The following is a 25,767-nucleotide window of genomic DNA, read 5'->3' as shown; positions in this document are numbered from 1 at the left end:
AGAGTGGGCAATAGTCGACCAGACCCAGGCGACCCAGTTCAGAAAAGACACAAGAGCAACGGTATTAACATAAACACTCTTCCGCTGAAGAAATTTAATACATATCGTAGTGACCGATTTCACGAGATCAGTGCGATTGATTTGCCTTTTTGAGATAATTATCATATTATATGTGATAATTATATGTCGATCAACAGAGTAAACACTAGTAAAACTAACCTATACAGACGAGCAAATAGTGTCGTTCATGAAGGAGTTACGGCAGAAAGCGCAAATGCACCTTTATTAACATTAGAGAGAATCCCGTTTTGGTTCTGTATTTCTTCAAGGAATAAAATAATAGTAACAACTGTGATACTTTTATTTGGGGCAAAATTGTTCAATGTTCCATTAACTTAGTGAAACTAAACATTCTGTGACATTCAAACTGTGCGTGATGCCGTAGATGTGTCGTACATATATTTCTTTTTTTGTCATTTTCCTGAGAAAAAATCAATGCTTTTTGTTTCACATTGCATGACGCATGATGCCAAAACCGTTGCTTCTAGAACTGGGTGAATTAGTTACTTGCATTATTTGACGTGTCTCTAATTTGTGACAAACTGCGTCATAAACCCGTCGTCCGTCCCTTTACCCCTGCAGTTCTGGTCATTTGGATTTTGTCTTGACTTTACTGCGGTGATTAAGAACGCTAGGAATAGTGACAGGAAATAACAAGTGCGTGCTCTGTGTACCTCGCTCATGGGTTGATTTCGTCGGGTGCCGGAAAAAGGTCGTAAGGGTGAAAAATGGGCAAAGGTCAAATTCAGGATTTTGGGGATATTGATAGATCATTGAAATATCCTTTATTTGTTATATATGTTTGGGGATATATGCCCCCATTCCCCTGGATTTACGCTCATGACCGCCAGGCTTTAAAAATTGTCTCTCTCTTTTTCCTTTTTTTTATTTTTTGGTATCCATATTCTAAGCATGTTTAAAGGAAAGGCACTTTCTATTTCCTGTTACAATGCTAGTCTCAATTTGTGAGATTTTTATTGTTAATCCTATGAAAATTTGTTTGTTGCGTTGCAAAAATCGATGCTTTCCTTTTCGTAAACGTATGGACGAACTATCATGCAGGTCAGGGGAGTGTCACCCTTTATGGACGAAGTTATAAATAGAACAATAATTGAATTATTGATTGTAATACATAAAATCTACATAAATTCGTTTTGGCACCTACTGAAACACTTAGTATGATTACACGTTGGATACTTTAGACAAAAATCTATTAAAATGTAATTTGTGTTGCACTGTCCACTCTCACACATATCAATTTTCTTATAAACCCGGGTATGGCAAACCAAAGAGACAAGTTGATCTTTTGTTAACATAAAATTAGGTTTCGGTGCATGTTTCGTCGGTTTTAATGCGGAGCCTTTTATGGGAACAATAACAAACTGGTTGGGAATATCAGCTACGATGGTGGGGACGAGTGTAGCTGCGGTGGTTGGATATGGATCCGTACTTTTATGGGCTGGGCTTTACCGACGGACGACAGTAAGAGCAATATGGACGTAGCTGCCGTGGTTGGAGCTGTGATGGGCTTTGCCTTGTCGACGGATGATAGTAAGAGCAATGTACTTTACACATGTATTAGCAGCACAGTCACGTCGTAAAATAAAGTTCTCGGTTTTTGGTCCAGTCGAACGTGTGCTCAGATTTCGATATCTTTGAATTTGGGGATACCCGTCTTTGCCCAAAAAGGCACGGGGTGGCGCTTATTTTTTCTCAAATGAGTAGCTACAAAAAAGCATCTGTGGTGGAATGGAACATACCTACATAGTCATAGTCAGGTCAACAGCGTGAAGGTCCCACTTTAGCAACATTTTTATCGCTGATGATTTTCTTCTCAGTCCTATGGCCGTTAGAGCGGGGTATTAAAGCAACGAAAACCCGATTGAAACAATTATGGAACTGTTCTCCAGACCTATTCTTCTAATACCCTTAGCACACAAATAGAGTTTATGTACTGAACAAAAAAAAGTTGACAATTAGTGAAAGATAACTTGAAGAAACGTTGCAATTAGACGCAGGAGATGTCATCAAAATATAAAGGTCTCGTTATATCATACTCTATAGGTATGAGCTTAACCAATGAACACAGCTAATTATCGGGCCTTTTTATTTGATTTTTTGGAGAGTAACATCTGAACTGGAACATCCTGATTAGGATATTACAATGTTATCTCTATGCGATCGTTCAGGGAATCTGAGAATAAATAGAGGAACTTTTAAGTAGAAACGTTTTCCGAGCCGTACATTTTAGGTTCAATGTTATAAGACTCCGCTTGCTTACAACTGTAATTACAGAGATACAAGGGGTAAAATTTATAGTTCAGTTGAAGTTAAAGTTCAGTTAGCAATATCATATATTGCCACTAAACTATCGGCTAGGCTGGACGTATTTCCTGTCACAGTTGCCAAGTCAATTGAATTGCCTGGTATTAATGCGCCGCGGTACTGCAGGGATGTCTAGCACCGGCAATGAATAGCCATGAGGGTGAGTCCATTGCTCAGCCAACCCCGCCTAACACAATGGTGGACCCAAAATATTATAGGTTTTTACCCAGCCCAGAGCTGAAATTACTGTTACGCCCCGCAGTTGGTGACTGGGGACGCGGGTCTCTTCCCTTCGGAGGAAACAATCTACATGCGACAGTCAGCTGATCGCTTCGAGCGGGAACAATTATTTTTCCTCCAATTACGAAAATATCCGAAATATTCTAGGCTAAAAACGTTGTCGTCAACATTCGGATGGTAACGTGTATTGCCGGAGATTGCCACCTGTGGATGTTTACGTACTGATCAAAGGACGTCAGTATGACCCATTTCTAAAACGTGTGCAGTCACAACAGATGTATAAACTGCGGTGGATTCTGGTACGAAAAATTGAAGCACTCCTTGATTCGTATTTATAGTTTTGCAAGTGACAGACAACGCTTACTTTTAAAATGTATCCAACGGGTTCTGGATAAATACTGTTGGGTCAATCAGTTGTTTTTGTTTGTTTGCTAGTTTTTTTTGTTTTATTTTAAGTCTTCACGTCTGAACATAAATGTGTTGGACTGTGTGTGTCATTTCGTGCCATGTGTATTGTGCTGGCTATGTCGCGAAATAATGGGTTTTCAATGTAGGCGTACAATGTAAAAGGTACCAAAGGCCCAACATGCAATATTTACCCAGAGTCTAACCTGCGGAATATGAGTAAGCTACATTTAGTGTGTTAACGCCTGGGCTTAGAATTCTATTATTTTTGGCCACTTTTTCCTGTATCACTACAATTTTATTGTCACCAGCTGCCGAAGTCGGTAGAAGTCAGCATATTGAAGCCCGGGATTAGCATTCCATTATTTTGGCCACTCTTTCCAGGTACCAACAGGTTGTTGAAACCCACCCCCGCCGAACCAGTTACTGAGTTTCACTGTACTTCCCCGTATGCTGCAGATGGAGAAATGTTTTTCATTTCAGACCGACAAATCTGTTTAAATTGGAATCGGTCTGATTGTTTTTAGACTGTAAGAGTGGGGACTCAGCTAATCCAGCATTGATGAAAAAGAGTGAAACTGCGTGCAAGTTTTGGTGCGTAGTATGTACATCACATATGCAACATTTAAATTAAGGTTTCTGTCTGTCTTGGTCTCGATTTTACGGTCTCGCTCCTGGTCTCTGAACTCCAGGTCTCAGTTGATAATTTTCTGTCTTGCTGTTAGTTCTACGTATCATTTTCTTAGATATGTCTTTGTGTTGTCGTCTGTCAGTCTGCCGGGCTATCTGTTTGTCTGTCGGGCTGCCTGTCCATCTGTCCGTAGCTAGGAGAAAAACATTTTGCACCACCTCAGACCTAAGTGTTGCCTACATCTTAAAAATCAGTCGATTGACCAACTTGAAATGACAAATTTGCAGAATATAGCTTTCCGGTATACTTTACAATACTGGAAGCATGCTAAATCGAGTTGACTCAACACTCTGCACATGTGATCTCAATTATTTCCACCGCAAAGAACAGTTGTTGACTACTTGGTATGCAAAAATATATAGCCGTGACTTCTCAAAAGGTCAGAACTGAATGTAACTAACATTTGTACAAATTGAAATGCTTAAGAAGACATTATGTTCGTGTACGTTTATCGAGACTTGTTCAATTTCAAAATTGGAGTTTAACTAATCTGTAAACCTGCAAATTTCCGTGGAATCAAAGAGACAACATGACACTCAGCAGTTAGAATATCGAATTGAGTTATTCAAAGGGCTTCCCTAGGGGAGGGTGTTTTAATCCTTAAGGTTACAGGAGGTTTCTTCACCATGGCACCCACAACTTCGACTGTTTGCTTATCCTTACTCAAGCAAATTACAACAGCCACGTAAGTCATTCAAAGAGTTTAGTACGAATTAACGACGGCAGCTGTCGAGAGCAGTTTAAAATACAATAGCAAACACTCCACCGAGCTCGCGACCAGAAAGCAAATTTACATTGCTGCTCTATTAATAGTGTATATTTTTAACGTTGAAGTCTTCATGCCAAGAAGAAATAGAATTTCCTACCGCATTTGGATTATTCCCACGATTTGTTTAAAATATGCATTGATCACAGGTGCAGCATTTTAATTAGTATACGTTGTAATGAATTGACGCAGGGCGGAAAAAACCAAACGAGGTGAGACTGGAAGGTTAGTCGGCACAAGTGCGCATGAGCTTGAGTGGAAACAGGTCCTTTTTCATTTGAGAATCGAGTTTGCATGGAAGCTGGACCAGGAAGCATTCAGCCATCATCAAACCGACCAGCTGTTGCTTGCCACCAGCCGGATGCGGCAAGAGGATTAACTTAGAACAGCTCTTTGAGACAAGACTGTGGCATTTTATCAGGGTGATGTATGAAGTCATTTACCGTCGATCAACAACTATCAGCAAATTTGCCAATTTTTGCGGAACGTTTCAGCCTGGTTCGTTCAACATGACCAAATGTACTTGGGCAGCTCACTGAAAAACTCCAAAGTTCGATGTTGCAGAGACCTCCAGAAGCAAACAAACACCTCCGCACGTCCTGACAACGCCGCGTTGAAAGATAGCCATTTGGAGAGAGCCACCACACTAGACTGACGAACTTCGAGAAAAAGAACCATCGAAGACGTAGATCTTTCCCGAGATTACACAGGATGACAATCATGACAGCACTTCGTGGAGTCCGTGACTCCCGAGTAACTCTGGTAGTGGTCGCGTCAACCGCCCTGTTTTTGGATGAATTTTTACTGGCTGTAGTCGGTAAGTTCACCTTTTCATTTCTTTCATTTGCGGTATCTGTTTTCAATCTTGCGACGACAAAGAGCTAGTATAAAAGCAAACTTAATATACTAACTGATACCGCTCTGATGATATCACATACTCATGTAACGCAGTTTTTTTGACGTTGCTGTGAACAAGCTATAGAGGCAAGTAAAATTGGAAAAATAGCCGCGTTTACCGTAAATACCCCTGTTAGAACAGTCCAGAAGAGTCAAAAATTCCTTTCACGTCTTGTGTTGTAATACTTTACGTAGATTACATCCATGAAAAGGAGCCTTAAATTTTCATGAAAGTGAGGTTTGGGAGTACTTCGAATAAGTACAGTACGTGACATCAAAGGCAAGAAGCCCAATAATGAGTTTCAAAACTCTCTGATCTAGAAAAAAAAAGGTAAGCCGGTCTGAAATAATTGCGGCCAACAGAAAGATCAACTAAGGATCATTGTAAAAAAAAAAAATTCAAAATTTCAAAAAAGATGTAGCGTTCACTGTGAAAATCCGAAGCCTTTTTTCAGAAACAGTGATTCAACCGCGGTCAATAGGTGTAAGGTACCCTTTGTAATTTTAATTGCAAACTTCTAGGAGGATTTGGAGTCTTTTTAACCAGTTTTATTTCACACTAAATTATAAACAAACTGCATGTGATCTCGGTATTGTGGATTTCACAACTTCTCCATGATTACTAGTCTTTTGAATGTTCTTGAAATAAACATCAATTCTATGAAATCTAATGAAAGAAAAGGTCATTCTTGGTGGATCATATTTCAAATAACAAATTAATTTGTCATACTTTTTACCTGCTCTCTCCTAAGTACGAACTAATTTTGTCTGATCTTTTCTCCGCATAGGCTTAATAGACTTAATTACTGGTACAGAGATAAAGGATTATCATTCCCGTGTAACTGACTTTTTAAAGAACATTTTATTGAAATTAGTTTTAAACACGAGGAAAATGATTGAATTTTCATGTTTTTATGGTTTTTACTGCAGTCATCTAATTTTGAATTTTCTCGTTTTTGTAGTTTGAAGAACATTACGTAGGCTTACATAAACCAGACCAATTTTAATTAGGGCAGAGAAGTGATCGAAACTGGTAGGATTTTTTTTATTGCATTCCCCTCATAAAAAATCCCTGCCAATTTGGATCACTACTCTGCGCTTATTAAAATTGGTCTGATTTTATGTTATATAAAGTTTTTAGCTTTTTTGTGTCTGTTGTAAGCAAACAACAGCAAATTGTGACAATAATATTGTTTGGCGTATACTGACAAATGTGATTGTGACTGCACTATAGACCTAATTTGTTCTTTCAGTAATTGATGACAAAACGTGTGTTAGTTATACTCTACGACGGAGAAACCCTTTTCCTCTTTTTCATAAATAAGTATATGTACTTGTATCAGATTGTGTATTTTATATAAGGGCCCATGAAAATACTGTTGTTTCTAATTGAAAATTTTACGTTTTTAAACGATATCCAGAACGTTAAGGTTGTTGTTTTGATTAACAAATGGGAGAAGAAAATTAACCAAATTTTGGGCGAAACTGCCCCGCCCCCGGGAGTTATATCATTAACATATCTGTGACGTACATTTGAGAAGACATCGTCCCGCGCCGCAAGCACGTCAATACTTGTCATGGGTTGAATTCGGAAAATTCAGTCCAATATTTGGGCAAGCTGAGAAATCATGCAGACCAGATTTGTTGCTGCAGCCTACGGCAACACCTATAAAGATGGGACAAGTCTGCATAACTTTCCAACCAAAGCGAACTTAGACAAATTTGGACATCGAAAGTCAGGCTGACCAGGGCCAGATGGCAGAAAGCGACAGCAAGCTCCACGCCGTGCAGTGCACATTTCTACCCACAGTATTTTCTTCCGAACACGTACGACTCGTTTGGGATTAAATTTAAGCGATTGCTGAAGTCAGGCGCCGCGCCCACGATATTTGGGAAATCAAAGAAAGCGCGTTGATAAAGACGAAGAAGAGCTTTCATGAAAAGTGAAAGACTAAGGGTAAGAAATGTTTCCAAATCGGCCAGGGCTGTTCATTTAATTGTACTCGTGTAAAAATTGCACCATACACTGGTCGTATAGGATGGGCACATGCTTTTACAGGGCGAGAGAGCATCGTATACGTGGACGTACACATGTACGTGTACATGTATTTTACGTTAGAACATTCCGCGGCCACAGGAATTTTTTTCATGTCCAAAAGGATGTCTGACTATAATTGTTGGTTCTCAAATGTATGTCACACGTTCAGTGTCACCATCATTTGTCAGGATTAAAATATTCATTCGAGGGGTCAGTAAGTTTTACCACAACAAAGGGATTTTATTCCATTTTACATCCCCGTGTTACTGGCATACTCTTAAATAATACACAGTTTGTCAACGGAGGTTTTCATGGACCCTTTTATCATTTTTACAAAGATGTCGGGTAAATGTCACACAAAATTTCAGTTACGATGAGTCAAACCAACTGAAATATTTGTACAGACTACAACATGTACTTTGAAAAATTGAGGTAATCTTTTCACTTAAACAGCTTTATCGACAGCATCTTTTAGGTTGCTACATTGTCATGGCATTATGCGAGTTATATTTTTAGGAATGACATTCAGAAGTCCATTGTCGTTACCCGAATTCCTCATCTGATCCAATGATCAAGCCTTGAAATAATGGCCGGGAGCTTTATGTAGGTGCTTTGTTCTGAATTCCTTCACATGGGCATTTCCAACATAAGCGAAGCCACGTAACCTAACCAACTATAAACAGTGTGTGTGGGGGGGGGGATAAATTCGCAGGCATTACCAACGCAATCGACGCTTTCCAACCCTTTCCCTCGGTACTTTTTCCTTCTGTTCCCTTTCTCTTTCATATACAGTCCTGACGTTGAGCAATTAATGTAAACCGCAACATTGCGTTTCGCCAAACGAGCTTGCCAAACAACTCCACGAACATGACTGTGACTGTTTCCATGTTACATTCACTTTATGCGGATATGTTATAAAGCCTTAACATTAATATGTTGACCTTGTAACTGCCATTATGTATTTGTCAAAGATTGAGGTGGAGAACGCGAACGCACCCCTTCATAATGTGAGGCCATTATTAATAAAAATGACATTGTAAGTAGGAAATTGTAGTTTTAATAATATCTAAATACAATTACAATCTCCTATTTGTATGTCATTTCATTAAAAAAACGAATATCAGCATTCTTGTTCAATTCGCAGTGCCCATTTTACCGGTAGTCTTTCTCGACATGTGTCTCGGTCTGGACAGTTCAACCTTCGCGGGACTGGGAAATGTTACCGGGTACAGCCCGACTTCCATCGGGCCCGTTACAGCGACAGACGTTAACGAGTCGCCGTACAAGGAGTGCGAGCGAGCTGTCAACACGCAAATGGGCCTGTTCTTCGGTTGTCAGTTCGCGATCCGGGTCGTAATGGGATTCTTTGGAAATTACATCTGCGAAAGGTGAGCTCGTGTAATTTTTATCTTGACATGAAAACATTTTTTTGGACGTTTATTCATGCAAAGTGGATGTGCATTTCAAAATCTATAAAACCCACAGAACGACCGTTCAGCATTGAGGACATTGATTTGGTACAGAGACTCTATGAGTCGCTCTGTCCAACATCAAGTAAGATTCTCTGTGTAACAGCATAATAAACCCAAGACTCTCTAACACGCATATACAGAACAATAGGGAGAACAGGAATTGCTACTACATGTACAAGATGGGAACCGCTACGTAAACTGATCCACCTTAGATATTTTAATTGCCAGTGCTCCATGCCTCATGTATCAAGCCCATCTGTTGATGTCGTTAAAGGTAGTATGCAAACGAAAGCATTTTATTTTATTCACTCACTTTGCATGTAAAGCAGCTACACAAGCAGCTGAACATGCGACTTGTTCATATTCCACTATTCAATACAATCATGTACACTTAATTGCTAGAGCAGACAACTGTACTTGGTTAACTTGAAATGTCACGCACAATGTTGTATGGCTTGAGTCTTTCTAGGTTTGCAATTTAGGTATCCCCGACTTGACTGAGTCACATTAGCAAAGGACTCGGAGTAGGGAGTTACATTACCAACAAAAGTTTTTATTTCCTTAGATTTATTTCCACCACCAATGCCAACGTACAACGTGCGTAGTCTTTAAGGTTTTCACAACGTGCACTTGGAAAACCTGGAGAGGAAAGAAGTACCTTTATGCCATGCTTTTGTTCACAGCAAAAATCAACTGATACCACATCCATGTTCATGTGAAACGTATATTTTTAAATAATAAACTAAGTACGAGTCCTTTGTAATAATGAAGGTGATTTGGCCTTAACAGGTACAAGCTACCACACGCGTGCACAACCCGACACGCAGCCACTTCGGAGTGGTTTTTTTTTTTACAGGAATTCCTTCACTCTATAAGATGATGGAAAATTTTATCAAGGAAGAGCCCAAAAGCTTCCCGTGGCCCTCGGAGGGCCCAATCCCACGCCGTTAAGGCCAGGACTCACTGCCAACTACTCTCACTATTTTGCTCCTTACTATTAAACCATTCTGAAATCCTTGTCAACTAAAACAAAGTCAACTGATATATGCCCTTACGTCATTATTCTCCCCAAAGCAGAACATGCACCAAACCTCAGCAAGGTACGACACGAAGGCAGGGTTTCAAAAAGACCCCTTGTGTCGGACATAGCTTTTTAGGGAGCGGGAACCACTCCTTAAAAATGTCGACTTATTTTTTTCAATTTATTTACAAACTGATTCATATTTTCATCACGATGAACAAAAGTTATTGATCAAAAATAATAAAGATATACCTTAAGTTTTACTTTAAAGCCTCACTTCATTACAAGCCTAGAACTTCTACAGCCGCCAGCACTGCGACCGTGCTCCTAAGCGCATGTGTCCTTTTCATAGTGCATAACTTACCATGCATAGGACTAAGATCAACTATTTTGTACTTTAAGTTTTAAAGTACTTTATGCTAATACCTGTACATGCTTATGAGCTTAAATATCAGCATCTTCAACGGTGAATGTATAGGAACTCGGCACCGGGACTCGACGGAAGTCACTCATCAGGACCTCCACCTGGGACATGAGTCAAATGACCCAGGACTCGAACTACTAGAAGTGAGTAACTTTGGGCTTTGAACAAGGATTGAGACTGAGTGTCTCAAAACCCGGACTCGAGGCAAGTCACTCAAGGCCCGGACTCGGTCCTGATGTGAGCCGGACGGCGACTCTGGTGACCGGACTTAAACACTGCTCATGCACGAGCGACATACAGACAAAAACTGTGGGACTAAAGTGAAAGTTTATAAAGATTGTGAATGGAAGATATTACTTGTCTTCATCACAGGTTTGGCTTTCATCTGCCGATGTTTGTAGGATGTACCCTTCTACTTGTGTCGTCCTTAGGTATGTAATTCAAAGCTTCGGTTAGTACAGTAGGTTTGTTGTACGCGCACTGCAGAGGTAAGGCATTTCGGAGATTTTCGACCAGCAATGAGACTTGTGTATGGAATTCCATATCTGCTGTCGCCCGTCACCCGTCGGCTGTCGCCCGTCACCCGTCGTCCGTCGCCTTTTGCTTTTTGTTGTGTCCCAATTCTGCCATTTACCAATTCCAAACATGCCATTTTCCGTCGCCCGTCGTCCGTCGCGCGTCGTCCGTGTTTTTTTGTTTTTGGGGGGTTTTTTTTGTCACGCTTGCGCAGTGGTATTTTTAACTTTGACCCCTGATCGTTTCACATGTACATGTACTTGTTCGAACGATCGACCATGGCTGACTCTCATTTTAGCGATAGAACTAGAAGATGTATTCGTTTTTGCAGTTGCACCAAACTCCGCTTGAAAGAAGAAATAATATTCTGACATCGATTAAGTGACGTGTATATGAAATAATACCATTTTTTGTTACATAAATAAATTAACAAAATAGACTTTTAAGTCTTGAAGGTTTGCATGGAGAAGAGGTATAATAGAAAGTAGGTTTGCGGTAGCACCATAGACGTATCTCTTTTGTGAGTATTTGTGGTTCTGATGACGAGCAGAACATACTGCTCGAAACGTCGAGTACCATAGGTTCTTTTCAGAACTGCAAATGCTCACAAGAGAGATACGTCCATGGTGCTACCGTAAACCTACTTTCTAAAAAGACTTTTGTTAGGGTAGATTGTTTTCTTGATAACTTAGTTACTCTAGACGCAACTTTACTCGTTAACGGCCTGACGTTAGGCCTATAGCCTATGTAATATTTCTGTCTGTCCCTGCACGATATCCCACAGAACTGAATGTATATAATAAATTATTTACAATGTTTGAATCCTTAATATTGTTCATAAGAGACAAACTGATTCAACAATATTTTGAGGGTGGATATACCTATGATGAAATCTGCTGTATACTCCAACTTAGACATGACTTTACATGAGTTGCAGGTAGGCTCACAGAAGTCTTTAAACAGTAACGTTACTTGTTAGCCAAATTAATAATGCTGATATGGACAACCTGTTCTTATTGGTCTTTCTACCATGGCATACACACAAAAACCAACACGTCATGTTTTCTGAAACTTAAACCAAGTGGTAATTGCCCCCTAACAATACATTTAATAAACAGTTTGTTATACACAGCACTGTCTAGTATTTCTGGATTTCAAGATGAAATTGAGAGGGCAAAATGGAATATCTGTATCGGTTGACAGCATTCTTTCTGGATTTGATGAAAACAAGTCAGCATATTTTTACAGTGTGCAAATTAGAATTAGACTGGGGATAAGTTGGCCTGAACATTTTTGCTGAAATTGTTTTTCCCCCAAAACAGTTGGTTGAATTCTCAGAAAGGCCACATTTTCTTGTCAAGGGCAGGGGTAGTCTAGCATTATATGGGACTAGTATATGCTTTGCAGGTGGGATTTGTACTTGCCTTATTGGGAAACATTGTCATTTGTTAAACTCAGCTTTTGCAGGTCCTATGCAATCGATTTGTCTTTACACATCCGGTATCTTACGATAACATTTACTTGCCTTATAACATTACTTGATGATTATTACAAGTCAAAAACCCAAAATGGCCACTAAAACATGAAGTTTGATAAATATCCAAAGTTGCCAAAGCACTAAAGTCGTGTACAGAATAAACGTGCACAAACCAATTGGACTTTTGCGCAGAAGAGGGAAAAAGAAAAAAACAAGACAAAAAGAATGTTTTTTCGCAAAGTTGCGAAAAAGCCAAGAACTTTAACGAAAGCAATAGCTGCTTCAGCAGGACACCGAAGCAGCTAAAAACGCTTGTACGTTCACCATATGGCACGCTACAGTAGACTTGAAGAAATGCGATGGCAAAGTGACCTCAACACACCTATAATATATAGCTATTATATTATAGACTATCCACAATCTAGATTTCTAGAGGAAGTGTTGCATGATTTCAATAAGGGCGATCCACAATTGGTGCGTTCGATTAGCTTCCCTGAATACACCAGTGTTACACGCAAGGGAAGCCTCGAAATGAGGGTAATCGAACGCTGCAGTGTACTCGCCAACGCATTCTGGGAAAAAGGTCAAGTCCCCGCCAAGTTCCATCATGTACGTCATTGCACGAGCAGTCCATCCGTGACGTCATTACACTCGGGCAGCCTCCAGAGACCCGCTCGCCAAGCGGGGTAGTAGTGGCTGACACCAGGGCAGGCACGAGAATCACGTGATGGCTAAACGAACGCTCTCGTGTAAGTTTGACTTACACGTGTAAGCTAATCGAACGCACCCATTAATACAAATCCAAGAGTTTGCAATGTGGTGGCCGATCACAACGCGTGATCCGACTCTTTCCACACGCGCATTTAAGTTTGCAGATTTTGCGCTTTGTGATTGGCCAAAGCGTTGCAAACTCCTCGAGGCACACTACAGAGGGATCCCAATATGACGCTTTTAGCGTCGATCTGAGCACTTCCGAGTTTAAAAACGAGGCTGTATGTGTCAGCTTCAATTCATAATACGATCAGACGATGGGAAGTAAGGAGTCATGACACAAAATACATAAAGGGGATGTTAAGTTAAGACTTTTCAGGCTGCAAATTTTTGTGGAAGAGTCTTTCAGGATGACTCCACAGTCCACACGTAACATCAAAAAAAAAATAACGGCAATTTACCACGAACTAATGTACCGGTACCTACGATGGTTGTGTATCTGAGCGTGGTTTAAACTAAGCGGCGTCACACGTACGAACCGGATACTGCATGTACTGTGTCGACTCCTCGGGCTCGCGCGACTAAGTTCAACATAGAGAGCCTCGGTTTCGATGCGGATATGCGCAGACGGCGCTAATGTGAAATCCCTCCATTGTGAAACGCCGTATTGACTACGAGATATACACACATTTTTATAGAGGCTTATGAAGCCACTATTCTATAGACTGCCGGGGAAAGGGTCGTGCATAACCGTTTCAGTAAACGTTTGATGTTTTCCTCTCAATGGAATGTGTAACCACAGGTGACGTAATGGCAACTATAGAACACCATACTATGTCATGAAATACACAGGAACGTCCAGAGGATCGAAGAGGACAAAAAGACGGCTTCGAAGCACAGAGCTAGAGAGGTCACAAACGCTCGAGTTTTCGCTGGGCTCGATATTTCCTCAGGGCACTTGGCGCAAAGACTCTGTATTTTGAGTTCTATAGTGTGCCTAAATTTCATACTTTTCTTTTTCAATAACGTGTCGACAAACAAAAATGGGGAGAACAGCAAGGAATTGCTCAAAGTGATTTCAGAACTAATTAAATGATGTCAACCAATGCTATACTTTGTGTTTTAATCCGGCAGTATATGCAATAGCTGAATCGCACGCGGTGTACTTCACTGCTCGAATGATACACGGATTAGCAGCCATTCCGAATGATGTTGCAGGTGAGTGGTGATGCAATTACGGGACTCTGACATGATCACGCAATCCCATAACATCATTCACCCGAGGAAAGAGTACAGCTTACATTTGTACAGAGCGAGTTCATAAAAGTGCCATGGCAATCTAATGTTTAGCGCAGTTCTTGTGAATACATCTGGTTTGTGTCCCGTTGAACCTGATTTTCAATTTCTTGTTTTACACCGATGTTCAGGGTATGCTTGCGGCCTTTTGATGTTTATGCTAATTTAATTTCTATCATTAGATTTTTAAGTGAGACTGTGGTGTTATGCAAAGCAAAAACCTCAGTGTTACAGCTGTTTCTTTACTAAAAAATAAACTTGCCAAAAATCTTGGGATATTTTGTATTCACAAACTTTGTTCAACTTGATTAATCGCTTTAGTTCATGGCAGTTGTTGCGCAAAGTTTTTTTTTACAAATTATCAATGCATGAATTTTTAATTTATAACGTCACCAGAAACCCAAAACAAACAGTGTCTAATTCCTATCAGTAGCAAGGGGGAAGGGCAAGCGGCCAAGGGGCAACTGTACACCGTGGGAACTCGTTGCCCCATACCCCCCCCACATGTTCTCAGGTGAAATTCAGATCACGAACTATTTAAGTATGTAGAGATATGCAACAAAGGACCAATACTGCTTTTGTCGTGTGAGACAGTAATCGAATGCACGTTGCGCATGTTACTTTCTTGACAATCGCCTTGACTGATGTTATCATTATGGCCCTGACATTCAACTTATAGATGAAAAGAAAGAGGCTTCATATCTTCTTGATTGAACTTTCGCAAATAATAAATGCATTTTGCGCCAAACATTCACAATATCCCCACTGTTACCGACAGGTAAGATGGCTACTGCTGTGATATCACATTATGCATTGACTGTCGTGTATTAAATAAAATATCCCCAGCCCCCAACATCCAAAATCTTTCGGCAGTCGTATACGGCCCAAGAAGCTTGTAAAGCCGTGGGCGTCGTGATTGGAAATTGAAAAATAACAAAGAGGATAATCACCAGTTTGCTTGAAAATTCCTCGGAAACTACCTCTTCCGCCATTATTGGTTTGTTCTCAGTTTGCTTCAGATGAGAGGCCCCCCCCGAAAAAAATCTCGCGACGCTCACAGCCGGAGATCCTGCATACCAATACGTGAATCATGAATGTGAAAAAATTGACAATTTCTTTGGTAACCCAGAATAGTGGCAGTGCGTGGGAAATAAAATAATCAGATATAAACGTGTATTTTAAGGATTATTAAAAGAAAAACCCAGACACAAGTGGGTCCTTTCATGGAATTTTGCACCAAAGAGCATCTCGATACATTTAACAATTCAGACTGGTAAATAACACACCAAAAAGGGCGAAGACAATAACGTTTGCGTTTGTCCAACTGAACTATACGGTGTATATGTTTAATGGCATTTTTGGGAGGGCATAATACGCATCAAAACACAAAAGACTTTTCATATGATTCCTTTCTCCCGCTTTTCACAGCTCTTGGCCTCCTTGCCTACCGATTTCGTGATAACGACGAGACAAGAGGGTTTGTTTTGGGAATCGCCATCAGTGGGTTTGCTGTCGGCACGATGAGTAAACAACTTGCTTTTTTAATGATAAGATTAGAAAAATGCTGTGGACTATGTTCCGTCTAAACGTAAAAGTATAATACTTTTTCTAGTAGTTTTTTCTAGAAGTAGCACATTTAAGGCAGAAGCAGGCAAACGAATATCGTAGTATTAAAAAACTGTTTCCTTTTAACAGAAGCTCTGCATTCACAGAATGACGTATCTCGATGACAAATGTTCAATTTTATATGTGCTTTTATTTTTTTTCCAGTTTCACCCCCATTCGGCGGAGTGGTTTTCTTCTATCTGGGGAAGGCGGCTCCATTCATTATCATTGCTGGATTTTTGGGATTATTGGCACGTACGTTGATAAGTAACTTGCTCTTTACACTCATAAAGAGTTGGGTAAAAAAACGTTGGGTAAAAATTATTTTACCAGATACTGGGTCAGACCTACGCAACACTAGATGATTGTTTACCTGCGTACAAAAACTGTCCATTTTTATGATGGGTAAATTTGCATTCATTTATTGGGGAAAATGATTTCCTATTTAGTTACCATACCTCAACTTAACTGGATAATGAGATTCCGAATGTTGGCAGTAGATGCAACTGGGCGGAGCTTCATTTCGTCGAACAAAATTCGCTAAATTACAATCTACATATATCTACTCTTTTACGTTGCTGTGGTGTTTGTTTGTGTTTTCGTGGATAAGATCCTGTTTCAGACCAACAGCAGTCTCGAGGAAAAATTGGGGGTCTCAAAGAAAGCCTAAATATCAGAATAGGGCACAATTCATGTACCCACTGTAATTCCTGACAAGTGGCGAACTGATGCATCAAGTAATGTCATCTTAATATTAGAGAGTTACAGTGACTGCGTACACAAGGACTATACACATGTTCAGTGTAAGTATACTAGAATTGACCTACATTAGGCTAGTGTCACTACTTGAAAACAAGATTCCTCCAGATCCCTCGTTCGCAGGATATCACACGTCATAGCCTACCTAGTAAAATTATGGTTTATTTCAAAACTTTTACAAGACCAATCATTCGTTATTTATTGTGCCTAAATATTGGGCACCTTTGTTAACCCAACCGCTGGAAAATTCTGAGCACCAACCATGTTGGGGAGAAAAAGACCATCTGTGTAGGCAGTTGGTGTATTACTCAATATTAGGATCGAGGTTGGACTAATTCTATCCAACTTTTCAAATGACAGTGTACCAGCAAAGGGAAGACAACGACTAATTTTACAGCAAGAAAACGAAAGCGGAGTGAATTTAAGGCCGGTTTATGCATATTGCAGGCGAATGTGAAAGCAAGGCAAATATGTCAGGCACGATTCACAGCAAAATATTGGTAAAGTTGAAATGTGTTCAACTTTTGTGATTTCGCAGAGCGAATACTTGTTTTCACGTCAATTCAAGCTTGTGTTCGCATTCGCACTAACTATGAACCAATGAATGTTCAAATTCTGTGAACACTCGACATGAAGTCACCTGTTATCTATTTCCATGCGCGTGAAGTGTAAATTAGCTGTTTATTCCAGCCTATCTCTCAAGTTCATTTTCAGATTTTAATACCAAAGAAGGCAATCGAAAATCCTGTTTTGCTAAGACAATAGTTTTGAAAGCACAGACATGGTAAAAGGTTACATACAAAACTGTGTGAAATAACTCAGCACTTTGAAACGTTTTGAGAAGAGAGCCTAAATAGTTACAGATGAACACTATGTCTGGTTTTCCCACCAATGGCCGGTTCTATCTTCCGCAACGATGGATGGAATCCAAATGGGACATACATGTACACGCATTTGTGCATTATATAGCTTCAAACTCGGGGAACTAGTTTTTACACCTCCGTCCGTCAATATGTACGATCTGTAGTTAATTTATTATGTGAATGAAGTTCGGAAACTCCACAAAAATGCTGAGATCGTGCGAGGAGGTATTCCCATAATGCAATCCCTTGCCCTGGTGGTTTTGGAAAGGATGAAGATTTGTACGGTTTTAAACGTCTCCTAAGATGCTGGGTCAACTTCGTCTTCGACTTCACATCTGATTTGCCTCGGCATCGTCGAGCAACGCCAGCCGCATTCCCGCAGTTTCTTGCCGATGAATTTCTTGGCAGTCTTTCGGAATGGCCGGTTGAAGAGGCAGTATATGAACACGTTCAGAAAACTGTTACTTGCCGCTAGCCAAAATACTACCAGCTCTAGCAACTCGGAGAGAGCCGTCCCGGATAGGGCCGCGTAGGCCCCCGAAACGGTGTAGGGTGTCCAACAAAAAGCAAAGGCGGCCGTAACCGCGATGAATGTCCGAAGCGCCTTGCGGTCAGAGCCGTGAACCAAGGCGCCTTGTAAATCTGCCCCGACGCGGACCAGCTGGCCGGGTTGGATACGGCGTGCATGGTATCGGCTTATTCGGATCAGTCGGTAGTACATCACCGAAATTGTGATCAGTGGTGTCACAACCCATAAGCACAGCATTGCCATTCTCAAGAGAACATTACTAAAGTCAAAATTGCAGAAGAGAGCAGCGGTGTTTAATAAGACTACTGGCCTTTCATAAAAGCAAACGAAGGAAGCAGTCACCAGAAGGCAGAAAACAGACCCAATAGTTACTACAACAATGACTCTTTGCCTCTGGAAAAGGGAGGGGAAACGTAGAGGCATGGTGACAGCGACGTAGCGCTCTACATTCAAAAAGGTGATAAACACAATGGACATTGTGACCGAGAACAAGGTGAGGATGGCGTGGGCCATGCAGAACCCCTGGCCGAAGGGCCAGAAATTCATGGCAGACGCCACGACATGCGCAACGCCCAACACTCCGATGATGAGATCGCAGACCGCCAGGCAGGTCATCAGCACCTTGGTGCTTTCGGCCAGTTCGCTGACTCGGTGGGTTATGATGATGGACAGGGAGTTCCCCACGATAGTCGGCACGCAGACCATGACGATACCACATGTGCGAGCTACATGGAACGGGACCGACAACTTCAAGTCATCCGGCCCTTCCGTCGTCATGGAGTTACTCATTTTTTCAGCATGCGATGCCAGTGTAGGACATGATCAAGCCATTATCACAATGGAGAAGCTCACTAAAGCGTTTCCGAACCCCAACATCGTCAGAATTAAGGTTGTCCTGTACTGAGCAACCTCCGATGTCGTTTTTAACATTAACTTCGATACCCTTACTAATGAGTTCATGAAGAGTTACCGCATGCACTCAGACCCGCGGAAAATGTCTGATGTCTTCTAAACCAGTTTTCATCAAAATCCTATGTAACAATGGTCGATACAAATCTCTTTACTCCTTGTATACCAGCAGCGAGTAATCTATACATGTACATGTCTTAATCGAAATACATTGAAGATCATGCCGATTCTGGCTGCAAGACCACAATGAAATACAAACTCGATATAAACGCTGCCTTTTGACTGGTAATGCCCAGGACTGGTGTTTGCTCATTACAACACAATGACGGGCACAGCTCGTCGATACACAAGTTAGGCTTCAGATCTGATGCTGTTTGCCTGTAAGTTTCAAGTCATCTACATATCCATCTGTATTTCGTATTTTCAGGGGCGCAAGCTTTAACCTTTGGACCTGTTCAAGCGATTGCAGAGCCAGCGACACGTCATCGATCCATTTAGATATCAGACTTGCTTTTATTTCCTCTACTTTTTTTCCAAAATAACTCAAATCCATTTGTCCCTGTGTTACGCCCGTAAGAATTTGAATAACTTAAGCCTTTTACCCAGCAATATCGAAATCTTGAAGGCATTTCCAAAGATCGTCAACATCGGAAATGTTTATGATTCACAGTAGGGGTGCGGCGATTGGCGAGTTTCTACAGACAGTGCCGACGAACAATGCAAAATGCTCATAATAGTATTAAGAGTTCGAGTAAAATCCGTCCATGCACTGCAGAGATTTAAAGGAAGCTGAAACATCACCCTTTCAAGTTCATCCTTTCAACTTTCAAGTTCAAGTACTGTGTAATTAAGAATACTAACAAATGCAAGTGAGGAAAACAGCAGAAAAGATCGTCGGAAAATTCTGTGAGGTCAGTAGGTGTGCGTGTGTTTGTGAGGGGTGCAGTTATTCATGCCTTGATGGAACTATAACATAGCCTTTTGTTGATGTTATTTTAAATACACCTTTGACAACATTACGACACAGCTCACTCCTCTATTGAATCCCTTTGGAAGAACAGTGACATTTCACTTTCGAAATGCATCTTTAATTTAAAAAAGGAAATCCTTCACAGACCACACAAAGTGAGGGGTGTATTATCATTGTTTGTTTCAAAAGCATTTGAGTAAAAAGTGTACGCTGTCCGTCTCCCAATTTTGTCATAAAACGCACGTTTTGAAAGTGAAGCTAAAATGACATCAATTTCCTTGGAAGCAGTCGTTGATAATATACTGAACGCTATCTTCTGGTGGTCTGTCTCCGCTTCGTACATTGAACCACTCCACAGTTTCAGCAAATACCGGAAATTAATGATTAAGCCTGCGTATTTAACAGGAAAATTAAAACAAACACCGGGAACCTATTAAACACAGATTACCAGCTTTTTGATGGAGTGGTGAACTTGCATCTAATATAACATGTTGACATACATGATCGATTGCACACAAGGTGAACGAAGCCTGGAAAGTGCTGGAACACGTGCACAAATTCCAGATCTAAATATAAGATAACTGCGGTAATTGGGCGAGAGAACGACGTTTTTAGCTCTGCTCAAAACTGTAAATGTCTTCGAAACACCTGGAAGGAATTTAAATTGAAAGGCAATAAACCAGTGTGATCAAATTTTAAGTCCTCAGAAGAAGGGTGCTAAATTTTGCTGTTGTTTGTGGACATATTTGCTGTAGTTGCAGAGATTGTCATTTATGACCACAGCACGACACAGGAAAAAGTGGGCGTCATGGCAACGGTTAGACTACTGCTGGACCCTTTGATTCTTGTCCAAGCCGGTTGGTGAAATCCATTTTATGTAAACTACAACACTGCTTCTAATTTCATCCTGGTTTTGCTAGATTTTTATTGGTTAAACCCTGAAAGAGCAAGGAGCAACCCCCCCCCAAAAAAAATATAATTGCTCCAATATCATTGAAATGCATTTTGTCACACACCGAGCCTTGAGGGTTTTTCCAGTAACATCTTGCGGTCCTTTTGACACCAATTTGGTGAAAATCGTAGATGCCGTTCTTGCGCAACGCAAGAGACAGGTCTGCAAAACTCAGTACCTCTTCCGTGGCGTGCTCGTTGCTCAGAGGCCGACATGTTTGAGGTCATAATCTTCAAATCACAACATCAAAACTCGATGTTACACTGAATTGAAACTTCAGTGTGTGACATTCATGTGAATAACCTGGTTCTGAGAATTTACTGACGACACGGGAACTGGTTGTACACAATTAATCTTTTGTGAAAAATAAATACCATATCAGGACCTTCCTGTTTATCACAGTTTATGGTTGTGCTATCAAGGAGCCCCGTTTCTGTTTCTCAGGCTGCATCCGAATCTGTTGTCTAGAGCTAGGTCTAGGTCTTACTCCATTGGAAGTAAGCGGAGACGGGCAGACAATAGACCTACCCGTAGCTCTGGAAGCCCATTTCGGACACGGCCTTTAGGATGTGCAGAACTGATCGATCCCTACAACTCAGGTTTCGGCACCTTGATTATTTATCGATTTTCTATGATATTATTGTTGAATTACAGGTGTACTAACGATAGCTAGCATGGGCTTCGGTCTGCTGGAACCGTCCCTGCCAATATGGATGCTGGGTATTATGGATGTTGAAGAATGGCAGCTAGGTTGGAAGATTCTAATTGAAGATTTCGTTAAATAAACTGTAGATTTCAAGAGATATGTTACTTATTAGAATGAAACGTTACCAATATAGGTCAAGTTCGCCTTTTGCTGTCTTGCAATCTATGTAAAACACAGAGTTTTTGTACAATGTCATTTGACATCTTCAACAGGTATCGTGTTCCTTCCACTGAGTATAGCGTCTATTATCGGTAGTTTGGTACTAGGATATTTCAGCTACAAAATAGGAAGGTAAGGTATGTATTTCGTCAGGTTCATTACACTTTACTGCGTAGCCTATACAAATGTCTTTTTCGAGTTTATGTGACTTTTCTTTTGTACACAGAGTTTTTTATTCTTTCTCATCGTTAGATGGCTGTGTGCGGCGGTCTCCATGGTCGTACTCGGCATTGCTCTTTCAGCAGTAAGACATTCCAATCTCCCGTTCGTTCCAACGTAACAATATTGATCAAGATTTCAAAGAAAAGTCAAAGAGACATCATTACCACAAACTCCTGGAAGCCATAACCATAAAACATTTCACCGTAGTCTGGAAAAATCAGAATTGCTTGAATTCGCTTACTGAAAAGATTTCCAAACTGGATAAAATCTGAGTCTTTGAATTAAGCTGCATCTTAACAACTGTAACCAATAGTCCACTCATATTTGCGGGTTTTCACGTCAACCTATACTTCTTAGATCCCATTTGGAGGAAACATCGCAGGTCTTATTGCTCCAATGACCATGTTTGGTTTGTCCTTCGGTAAGTCTCCCGTTCAAGCAGGCTTCTTATAATCCATTTTTTTTGTTTCGATTGCGACCCAATTGTACGTATTTCAACATTTATGCAAAGAGCGTTTATTTCATTCAGGTTCACTGGATGCTACGACCTGCGCCCTATTCAACTTATTGGTTGAACAGCGCCACCGAGGAGCGTACGGGGGTGCAGCAACCCTGACGATAATCACGTTTAGCATTGGCTTTGTCGTAGGTAAAATTACATAAAATGACCGAACAAATCACATGATGCATGACTAGACTATACGGCATATAAAAATAACGGAACAACAATGTATGACCAATGGAGAGATGGTTACAGGTGGCAAGGCATAAATGACAGAAAGATTAATACGTGATGACACGCAGGCCCCCCCCCCATAGATAAAGTGACAGCGAAAAAACGAGCATGGTTTACCAGAGAGTGATGATGGTCGCGACAGTTCCAAGACACACTGCAAATGGGGGTAGTCTGGGACAGCTTCATGACATTAGGAATTCTGAGAACAGATTCCTGATGATAGAGAGTGATACGCGAATGAGAACAAGCGACGATCAAGAGAGAACGACAGTAACCCGGACGCCAGACGATGACGACTGACACTGGTAGCTTTATATTGCCAAGAACACGCCGAGCATCTTTGAGCATAGCTTTAAAAATCATTGTATCAGCTGTGGTCAACAATTCTTCAGGACCATTCCAGAATGGCAGTCACAACTTGGCTTTGATTTTGATTTCTGTGTAATATTCCAGGTCCGGCATTAAGTGCAGCACTGGTTAATGTCATTGGCTTTCCTTGGTAAGCCAAACTTATTTTCAATTTCTATTCATAATTATTTATTTCATTTGCTGTACGAATAAAATAAAACGCTCACCCGTTCCGCTGGTCTACATGGGCAAAATTAGTGCAAAATAATGCAAAACGGGCACCAGTTTCTAGTTATACACTAATCAAACCAAGCGTACACTGACTTAGCCTAATTCTTGTTACTGAATGTACTCGTTTCTCATGGTCAACGTGTACAGGTGTACGTTTACTGCATGTTTTGGCACCTTAGTTTGAATGCAACCCCACTGTTCTCGCGAAAATACAGATTTTTCAAAACAAGGTTCCAAACAACCTTAAGTTTTGTGCTGAGCAGGCGTAGGAAAAAAAATTCACAGAGAAAAATCTTTGCTTAAATACCACCGAGTGGGATACTCTTATACAAGAAAATGTTGACATGGAAAAGTGAATAATAATAAACCATCGAGAGGTCAAAATAGGGCGATACCGTAGAAGGGGGCCAAGCTGGGATTAAGAAATCCCAGAAACTTTGCTACCAACATGCATGCACACATAAGATCGCAAAATTTCACCAAGGCCTGACATTTCTGGTTTTTATTGAGCTTTTTTTCTCTGACAGGATGTTGAGAGGAACAGGCATACTGACCGTCCTGTGTTCGCCCCTGTGCTTGTTTATGCGGAATGTAGATCGAGCGCCCTCTTCAGGCACCAACGAGGAAGAAAGGATGTTGATTCTGGGAACGCACAAACCCGAGACAGTGGTGTGCCAGGGGCAGAGTTGAGCGCTGACTCGTTTTCACAGGAACTACATACAAACCTGAGTGCCTTAACTAGCTTGCAAAACTTGCAAAAAGGAAAGGAAAGTTGAAAGCGTAATGCATTCTAAAATTGAGAGTCAATTGCAAAGCCCTCCGTCCGTAGTTTCCCAAGTCTCACTTTGAACATCTAACAATTAAAAGACGTACGGTGCAATAACATTGGGCGCTCATTGTTAGTGCACTGTGTTTCTTTTGTTAGACGTTCATAGTGCATGTCAGTATAGGTTTTGGACATTAGCTGTTGGTGTGAGCCCAATATTTGAAATGCGTGACATCTCCAGTGGAGGCTGTCAATACTCCCAACTACACCGTTTTAAATGATTGAAAGTTCGCACCTGCTCCATTTCATTTTCAAGGTCCATTTCATTTATTTTGTAACTTTTAATTAATGCAAGCTTTTTCTTAGTGATGGAATGTTTGGTAACACTTTTGATGGATTAAGCTTCAGGAGCGCAAGGTATGTATTTCTCGGTGAATAGCTGCAAATAAGGAAATATTTAGTCCAGGCACTTGGCTACATTCTCACATAGATAAATAAAATCTGCATGGTTTTACTTTACTTGGTTTTTCTATTCAGTTGGGGATTTTTTGTTTGCTGACATAAATGTATTAGGTTACTTTGGTTATATAAAAGCAAGGTTTCGAGCTTGTAGCTCAACTCCTGCTTATTGTTTTTTTAAATCCTCCACCGCCGTGATCATCGTATTTCCATTCTTTTTTTATATTTTGATGTTACCGTTTCAGCTTTGTCCATTGCTGTGCGCAATGTTTTGCTTTCGTTTGGCAAACTGCTTCAAATCGTTCGCTCCGTTTTGGATAAAATTCAAGCACTTTTTTTTTGAAAGAAATTTCTGAATTTATTTTTTTCGTCACTGTTTATTTGTTTTAGTTTTAAGGGATCAACTTTTAAGAATTTAAACTTGTTTTGTTTTAAAAACTGTCTTTCTTTTACAATTTGTCACTGTCAGTCTGGGGCAATGACAAACCTTCAATTTAAAAAGAACAGAAATCAAAGTCTACACAATCAATTTCAAGATCGTGGGATGTCTTGTGCATGTAGTCGTGGGATGTCTTGTGCATGTTCACAGGTGTAAAAAGGTTACCTCACCTACTGAACATGCAATCAATTTCAGTTTGAAGCATGATCCTTGGGAAAACATCTCTTGGAGAACAATTAAACTTAAAAGTCAGAGTATAAATACTACTTGGAATTTTTCTTCAAATTTCCCTTCCTTAACAAAATGTGACAGCAAGCAACAAAATCTAGAAAATGCTTGACAAAATATTGAATTTTAAATACATATTTTTTTAATATTTTTTTTAAACACATAATTTTTCCCTGGATGGTTTACTGTGGAGATAGCAAAACGGTTAGCTCAGCTCCCACTGTAGTCCTTCGGAATCATGCAGTCGTGGGATGTCTTGTGCATGTTCACAGGTGTAAAAAGGTTACTTCACCTTACTGACCATGCAAATCCTGTCCATTGCCTGTACTTATCCCTTCTTGTCTCAAGTCCAACCATTACAAACCATGTCTTGATGCCAAAAAATTCTTTTTTATCCGGCAGTAATGAATCCTGCAATTCGGGGGTTTGTGCATGTTCACAGCTGCAAAAAAATGGTTACCTTACCTCAGTGAACATCCAGTCTTGTCCCCCGGCCTTTAATTGGGTTGTCCTGACTTCTTAACAGGAAGTGTTGAAACCATCAGAA

At 40.5% G+C, this 25,767-nt stretch overlaps 3 protein-coding genes across 9 annotated transcripts in view; 1 reads left to right on the top strand and 2 right to left on the bottom strand.

The window, feature by feature from the left end:
* LOC147798132 (uncharacterized) overlaps nucleotides 1–25,767 on the bottom strand; it is a 104,226-nt gene that overhangs the window by 74,313 nt on the left and 4,146 nt on the right. For all 7 annotated transcript variants that reach the window (XR_015426469.1, XR_015426466.1, XR_015426468.1 and 4 more), the window contains exon 4: nucleotides 25,686–25,767. The gene's annotated coding sequence lies outside the window, so the exon portion shown is untranslated. The remainder of the gene's footprint in view (nucleotides 1–25,685) is intronic.
* Nucleotides 1,377–25,688, top strand: LOC110981977 (chromaffin granule amine transporter-like). The gene is made up of 15 exons (XM_022240050.2): nucleotides 1,377–1,611; nucleotides 4,680–5,304; nucleotides 8,567–8,810; nucleotides 10,712–10,770; nucleotides 14,178–14,261; nucleotides 15,768–15,863; nucleotides 16,110–16,199; nucleotides 20,730–20,831; nucleotides 21,581–21,676; nucleotides 21,845–21,923; nucleotides 22,044–22,095; nucleotides 22,371–22,434; nucleotides 22,543–22,662; nucleotides 23,203–23,248; nucleotides 23,856–25,688. Exons 2-15 carry the CDS (start codon nucleotides 5,199–5,201, stop codon nucleotides 24,016–24,018), a joined length of 1,401 nt encoding a protein of 466 aa, XP_022095742.2. The 5' UTR covers nucleotides 1,377–1,611; nucleotides 4,680–5,198; the 3' UTR covers nucleotides 24,019–25,688.
* LOC110981979 (histamine H2 receptor-like) lies at nucleotides 17,604–18,961 on the bottom strand. Its single transcript, XM_087141362.1, has one exon. It carries the CDS (start codon nucleotides 18,882–18,884, stop codon nucleotides 17,865–17,867), a length of 1,020 nt encoding a protein of 339 aa, XP_086997488.1. The 5' UTR covers nucleotides 18,885–18,961; the 3' UTR covers nucleotides 17,604–17,864.

The sequence above is a fragment of the Acanthaster planci genome, linkage group LG09 (genome assembly GCF_054643075.1).
Source record: "Acanthaster planci isolate LZ-2023a linkage group LG09, COTS_SCS, whole genome shotgun sequence".
NCBI classification, from domain to species: domain Eukaryota; kingdom Metazoa; phylum Echinodermata; class Asteroidea; order Valvatida; family Acanthasteridae; genus Acanthaster; species Acanthaster planci.
Note: the sequence above shows the minus strand (reverse complement) of the source record. Positions and strands in the feature narration are given on the sequence as shown.